The 7,452-nt window shown below is 43.2% G+C and overlaps 2 protein-coding genes across 2 annotated transcripts; both read left to right on the plus strand.

Moving 5' to 3' along the window:
- The first annotated feature begins 477 nt into the window (after positions 1 to 477).
- fgfbp2b (fibroblast growth factor binding protein 2b) lies at positions 478 to 1,994 on the plus strand. Its single transcript, XM_085278631.1, has 2 exons — positions 478 to 1,522; positions 1,689 to 1,994. The coding sequence occupies exon 1, from the start codon at positions 718 to 720 to the stop codon at positions 1,501 to 1,503; it is 786 nt and encodes a 261-aa protein (XP_085134757.1). The 5' UTR covers positions 478 to 717; the 3' UTR covers positions 1,504 to 1,522; positions 1,689 to 1,994.
- A 3,101-nt stretch (positions 1,995 to 5,095) lies between these two features.
- On the plus strand, positions 5,096 to 6,802 carry LOC146572391 (fibroblast growth factor-binding protein 1-like). The gene is made up of 2 exons (XM_085278632.1): positions 5,096 to 5,195; positions 5,284 to 6,802. The coding sequence occupies exon 2, from the start codon at positions 5,312 to 5,314 to the stop codon at positions 5,957 to 5,959; it is 648 nt and encodes a 215-aa protein (XP_085134758.1). The 5' UTR covers positions 5,096 to 5,195; positions 5,284 to 5,311; the 3' UTR covers positions 5,960 to 6,802.
- Positions 6,803 to 7,452: the final 650 nt, after the last annotated feature.

Genomic DNA, 7,452 nt, shown 5'->3' on the forward strand with positions numbered 1-7,452 from the left:
CTTTAGATAGATTCCCGGCTCTAACTGGAAGAGCCACAGGGATCAAACCGCTGACCTTCCACTTAGCAGATGACCTGCTCTACCTCCGCCCGCAGACTCTAGAGGTGCCCCCGGATGTGAGATTTGCAGTCAGACCCTCTCAAACTATCAGGATAAAACATTTTCTCCAGGTGCAACCAAAAACACTCCTGTAGTGTAAGATATGTACTGCAAGTAAAACATAATTTACCATCTTTGGAAACTTTGAGAGACGTCCTAGAAGTCCATTTCAATTAATTCTGCAACAAAAGTCATCAAACATCTAAAGATTTGTTGTTTTACTGAGTCACATATCAACTCTTAAATCTCCACCAAGTAACCTGAGCCTGCAGTGTGGCTCTGGAGCCTCACTGCTCTCCCCTCCTGATCAATGGTCAATGAACCTCTTATGTGACACTGCATAATGACTTGCAGCTATTTGGCCTCATGCGTGTTCTTCAGGCCTCTTAATTCTCCCTCGGCTCCCACAAGCCAACCCCCCTCCTTTTCCTGTCTTCATCTCTAAGTTTATGTTCACCCTTTCCTTCCATACGTTACTCCTTGGTGTTTTTTTAGCATACCACACGAACCTTGTGGTTGCTCTGTGTGTGTCTGTAGCATGAGGGAGGGGTTAAAACTTTTCAGCTTAACTGAATAATGCCTTCTTTGTGAGCTTCAGCTTTATAAATTCCCAGTTGCATGCTTTCCGTCCTTCCACACCTTAACTTTCTTTGCGGACACATCACCCCTGAGCCCTCGCCCGTCCATCAGTCCACGCTGAACACCATGAGAGCTGGGTTGAGACTGTTGCTGCTGGTTTCAGCAGCAGCTGTTTGTGTTTCAAATGCTCAAACCGACAACAGCAGCGACAATGACAAGCAGCAGCAGCGCAGCATCTGGGATGAACCCATCAGATTCAGCACCAAGACCAAAGACTCCTGCACCATGGTGGTGTCTGCACCAGAGAACTACACCCGCCTTCGTGTCTCCTGCAAGGGCCAAACCCCAGGACGCTCTTACTACTGCGACTTCCAGGGAAAACCCACCCTGTGCCGGGCCTACAACCAGAACCCTCGCCACTACTTCACACAGATGATGTGGGAGTTGAGGAAACTGAGCCACGCCTGCCAGGGAACTAAAATCTACCGCCCGCACATGTGCAAGAAATACCCAGATGAGACTCAGATGACCTTGCTGGCCTCCTGGCCCAAAACAGCCAACTTGAAGCCCTCCAAGCCCGCTCAGGAACCACGTAAACCAGCACTGCCAGGTCAGACCAAGCCTGTTACTTCTCCTAAACCTGTGAAGCCCAATAAGCAGCCAGGCAAGGGGCGTCAGAGCAGGAAGACTACTCCTAAGCCTGAGAAAACCAGTGATCACCCGACGGAGCTGCCTGAATCCACAGCTTCCCGTCTTGCATCCGATTACTGCTGGAAGAGCTTCCAAGGCATCTGCACCTACGTCATCAACTGGTTCCAAAACTGAGACGATACCGCAGCCACAGGTGAGTGACGAATGAAGGAAAAGAAAGGGCAGAGAGGGAGAGATCTTAGCAATGAACACGCTTATAAACTTACATTTTTAATGTGAAAATGTGACTTTTCTTTGTCATTTAAGTTTGAAAATGCTAGTACAATATGTTCCTGAGTGCTTTTTTGTTTTTATTTCAGTTGGAGTGCCCCATCCGCACTTCCATCTTTGACCTCTGTGTGGAAGCTCCTGGAGTCATTTGATCGAACTCCGAACTCCTCACGTTACAGCACCCTACAGACTGAGACCAAAACCCTTGACCTACACCTGTGTGCAATTAGCAGATGATTTCTTTCCTGTAGTGTCTTTTTTTTTTTGAATGTGTCAAAATGACAGCAAGACAAAGGAGAAAATATAGCAGGCATGTGTTTCTGTTTGTATATGATGGAAAATTCCCTCCAGCTTTAATTGCAGAAGAGAATAAAATCTGAGTGGTGGCCCTCCTCTTTTCTGTGTCCCTCTGTTTCTTCTTCTACTGAGCTGAAACAAAGCAGAGAGCTTTCACGCTCATTTATTAAAAGGAGATCTTGTTTCTTTCCACCCTTCGGCTGGAGCACCGCGACTGCTGTCCAGCTGGGGAAGCTGCTACCGTGCGACACGAAGTCTGAAAGAACCCATGAGGTGCAGGAGGTGTCTGAGCAGAGCTAAAAACGTCTTTGTATGAGCTGATGAATTGAGTCCTGAGAGCTGCTGTGTGCAGGAACAGAGGGGGTCTGTGCGCATGCCGAAGACGAGTGGAAATGGATGTGGTGGCCGTGAAACACACACACAATCTGATAAAGACGGGAGAGTTACGTCACATTTAGCACTTTGATTTTTTTTCAGTCCCAAAGACGGAATAAGCAAAAAAGAGGAAGTAGAAGTCCTGTGTGATATTGCAAATTTCTATCATTTACTATAAGTTCTATAGGAAAAAGTCTTTGAAATTTAAATGTGTTGTAAGCTAAGTAAGCTAAGCAAAAAAAAAGTGAGAATGACAACGAGCCAAATCAAAGTGAGAGCTGTGTTCTCCGTGTTGTGCTCTCTGACCATAAGAAAACTATAGAATTTGTTTCAGGTATTAATATAAGACTAAAACAAACTCTATAGTTTATTATAGGCCTGATTTAATATAATTACAACACTGGAATGTGTGTAGATTTAAAGAGGAAATTGGAAGCACAAATATAAATATAAAAACCTGCAACTATTATTGCTGGAGTCAATCGTTCATCATTTTACTTTCTGTATAATCTTTGCCTTTAACTACCGTGGAGTAGAAAGTACTGTACTTGTGATCTGTTTTTAGGCTGTTTAACCTGTGGTGAACACAAGATGATGCTGCTGAGCTAGGAGCTCAAAAACAGATTGGGGCCCTGTTCTAGTGGTGACATGAAGGTGTGAAGAGGAGCAACCAAAAAGTTGTAGAGCTGCAGAAGTGTCCTCGCTGTGAGATTTTTCCCGAAATGTGTCCAAAACAAACATGGAGACAAGCACAAAGTCATAGTTTGCATCCCTTTAAAGGACTTTACACTGACTTGCAATCATTTCCTGGAAGCATACGATAACTCTCTAAACCAAGTCCTCACCAATCTAATCCAATTTTATTTATAAGGCACTTTCAAATACCCAGCACAGGAACAAAGTGCTGTACAGAAAATAAGTTAAAAACAATAGAATAACAGAAAACAGCAAAAATAAATAAAAAACATAATGCATAAAATTAAAACAGCCCTATATTAAAAGAAAAACAAAAAAAGATAAAACAGCATCGAATCAACTAAAAACGACTAAAATAAAAAATAAAATAAAAATAAAAACCAACATCTCACGTGGTGTCAAAGGCCAGGGTAAAGAGGTGGGTTTTCAAGAGTGACTTAAAAACAGGTAAAGAACTGGCCTGTCTAATCTCTAAAGGGAGCTCGTTCCACAGTTTTGGAGCTGCTACAGCAAAAGCACGATCTCCTCTAAGTTTACGCCCAGTCCTGGTACATTCAGGAGCAGCTGATCAGCTGACCTGAGAGAGAGCGGGTGCGTATAAGGCTGTGGCAGCTCAGAGAGATAAGATGGGGCTAGGCCATGGAGAGCTTTAAAAGCAAATAAAAGAATTTTAAAATAAATCCTAATAGAAATGGGCAGCCAGTGACGTGAAGCTAAAATAGGGGAAATGTGCTCAAACTTTCGAGTGCCAGTTAAAAGATGAGCTGCAGCATTTTGCACCCTCTGTAGATGAGTAATATATGATGCGCTGACCCCAATATAAAGTGCATTACAGTAATCCAGCCGAGTGCTAACAAAGGCGTGGATCACTGTCTCAAAGTGCTGTCGTGAAAGAATTGACTTTATTTTTGCCAGCTGCCTGAGCTGAAAGAAGCTAGATTTTACCACTGCCTTAATTTGATTATCAAACTTCAGATCTCAGTCCACTCACCTTAAATGATTTACAATTTACAGTATTGTGCAAAACTCTTGAGTCCTCCTTTACTTCTCTATATTATAAAAAAAGGGAAAAAGGTACAACCTCTTGGAGGACACTGCACAACATTTCTTAAGGATGTGACTTTCAGATACTGTTCATCTGCAGTGGACAGTTGCTTTTGAGCCTGTTGATTCTTCTTTCCTCTTATCCAGTTTCCCCATATTTTTAAGGACTCACTGCACACCTTGTGCCACATTTTCAGCTAATAGCTCTTTGGGAATCACCTTGTTGGTGCAAAAACACTATTTTTTTGCCTGTCAAACTGTTACCTGGTATTTCTTTTACAGATTCGACTAAAGAAATGGGAACAATTCATGTGTGAGCTATGAGGAGTGGTCAGTTACTAGAGACAAGTAATATGGAGTTATGTAATTTTACACTTGTGTAGGTAAAACAATCTTTTCCTATAATGGGAAATCAGAATATATGCAGTAAAATAAAATAAAAAAGACCATAAAACATTGGTCTGGATTAGACACATATGTGTGCATCACAAGAGAACTCATACCAGACTTTTGCTTATTTAAAATCCAGAACAGCAACTTTGTGCCTCTGGTCTCTCTGTAAGACTCCGTTAGTTCTGTGTTTGATCTCCACCAACTCAAGGGAAGATGGATATTTGGTTCTTTATAGGGAACTATGATCAGCAGCTTTATAATCCCTAATGGTATTTTGAGTTTAACATGGAAAATTAAAGTTATGATCCAAAGAATACAGTCTTTTTTCATAAGAATGGATTGTCCTCATGTTTAATTTTTATTGTCCTCCTTTTCAGATGATCAAGAATCTTTTTATAAAAACAGGGGAAAAAAGAAGAAGAAACACAAAGCCTGCGAACATAATCTGGGGACGTATCTCCTGAAGACAGCAGAGGGTTGGAGTTGTAATGGTAATCAGGCTCATGGTGGCTCTTTAGGATCAACCAAGAACGTGTACTGGCATGCTGACACATCACCCACTGATCATCTTCACTTCTACTCACTGTAAGAGGTGGAAAAATCCGTTTTGGGCATGTCATAGCAAAACATAATCTGATAAGGAACTGCTGCCACATTTTCTCATTTAGATTGCGTGTGCTGGACGGAAGCAGTGGGCGTGATAGTACCTATGTATGAAAGCCATGTGGCACGCCAGTAGCAGCACAAGAAGAAGTTTTACGCACGGCAACACTAAACTATAGCCATTGTCGGTAAGTTAGGAACAGCACCTCGGTGTTGAGACATTTCAGCTGCACTTTTTTTGAGTGTCACCATTTATAGACATATATTTGCTTTCAGGTGGAAAGTTACTCTGCTGAAACACATCATGCTGCTACTAAAGGCTTCAGCTCCCTGGCTGCTGCTGGCTTTCCTCGGACAGCTGGTCTCTCTGTCCTGCGGTGCCCGAAAATCGGACAGAGCCGTGTCCAAGGTGGGTGTAGCGGGTGGCCGGGGAAAGTTCTCCACAAAGGAAAGGATGCAGTGCACGTGGGTCGCCAGCGAAGTCAGGGACGCGGTCCAGCTACTGGTCAAATGCGAGAACCCGGAGGCGCGCGTCACAGGCGGGATCGCCGACCTGCGCTGTGAATACAACGCCAAACCCCGGGGTTGCCCGGGTTACCTGTCCGAGCCCCTAAACTTTTGGAAGCAGGTGGCACGCGCGCTTAAACGGCTCCAAGGTAAAGTGTGCAAGGACGAGCGCGCGCTGGTGAGGGCCGGGATGTGTAAGCGCGCGCCACGAAGTGCGCACTTCAAGCTGGACATCTCGAGCTCCCGTGTCTCCGCTCAGTCCGGAGACCCGGGGACTCAGCCTCCCTCACCGCCCCCATCATCTCACTCCACCTCCACTGCAACGACAGCGTGCACGAGGCGGCGCGCGGACCACGGCAAAACGGCTGAAGAGTACTGCGGCAGCTCTTGGGCCAGCGTGTGCTCTTTCTTCCTGTCCATGATGCAAAGCGAGGAGGACTGCTAGCTACAGGACGCATGAGCGGCTTTTTTGTGTCTTTTATTTCTAATCAGCAATAATCAGATTATTCTCTGTGCGCATGCGCACCAGCTTGAGTCTACAGATTTTACTCAGGTGATCTTATTTATGAGTTGAGTTTGACTTAACAGATCAGAGCTGAAGATTTTAGTTTCTTGGAAATGCCATAATGTATGGGCAATTGTGAAAAGTAAGGATTTTCTGTGTTACTCTGGCATTATTTTTTATCCTTGTGTTTTATCCCATAAAGTAGACATGCTCTAATTACCTTCACTGTTAGACATTCATCATTCATGGACTTTAATTTTGAATATTTTCTTTCATGTTAATACATTAAAATATAACATTGTGATAATTTGTACATGTATAATCGAAAAAGACACGTTTATTGCATGATCAGACATAGTCAGAGCGATAGGTATAAAGTGTCAGTTTCTCTGTGTGTTTATGTATAATCACCTCATGTTGTGTCATTGAAGCGCTGTTCTGATCCTAGGATCTAAAACCTAGTCCCCGACCTGCAGACAGGAAACATTTTAATGCTTTTGCAAGTATGATTAACTGCACTGCTGTTGTTACTTTAATGTAACTGACCCGAATGCTTCTTCCACTGCTGTTTGTCTCGCAGAAGTGCTCATTATGATGAGTTGTCTGTTTTCTTCTACCTCTGGTCATCATTCAACCACTAATGGAAGAATCTGTGTTTATCCTCCACATTTGTGTTTTTTAGTCCTTGAGCAATTTGATAAACAATATAAACAGCAAACGTGTCAGATTTTGTCTTTTCTTGTCCTCACTAAGTCTTATTTCATTAAAACAGTGTTTCCAACAGTTCCAACTTTTTACTCAAATACTTTTTGTGCATATTATTGTTGGCTGGAGTGACTGTGTCTGATGATTGGAAGATTGGTGGTTATTTCTCCGGTTCACCAGTGTACATTCTGAGATGTCCTTACACATTGAATAACAAGCACTGGGTGACTGTGGCTCGTAGTCTAAATGAGCTCTGATTGCTCAGTAAGAGCAGTAAAACCATGTGTTTTATATATTCAAGTCCATTTGCTAGTCTCATTAATCATAGTCAAGGAACTCATCATCAGTGGCGGTTTTTGATATGGGCAACATGGGCCATGCTGCATCATGGCATTGGCAATTTGCGAGGAGTAAGGGCGCCCTCCATTTACCAGGTGCCCCTGCTGCTTGCTGCACAGGGAGGAGAGGGGCGGGACAGCGGGGGATTCTCTAAAACAAATAAAAACAAAAAAAACCAGGGCTTCCAACGTTAACATCACGATTAATGCAATTAATCCACCTGGAGAATGACTCAAAATCCCTGAAATGTCTCTGTCAACGCATTTTGGGCAGTTTGTCCAAAGTTTGTCTATTTTGCTCACCAGATAGATTGATTGCGTTAAAAAATTTTATTGCATTAATCGTAATGACAGCGTTAACGCGTTGACAGACCTACAACAAACACAAAA

The sequence above is a fragment of the Mchenga conophoros genome, linkage group LG6 (assembly GCF_057382185.1).
Source record: "Mchenga conophoros isolate Kocher_MC1m ecotype Shallow Benthic linkage group LG6, M_conophoros_male_GT1.1, whole genome shotgun sequence".
Lineage (NCBI taxonomy): Eukaryota > Metazoa > Chordata > Actinopteri > Cichliformes > Cichlidae > Mchenga > Mchenga conophoros.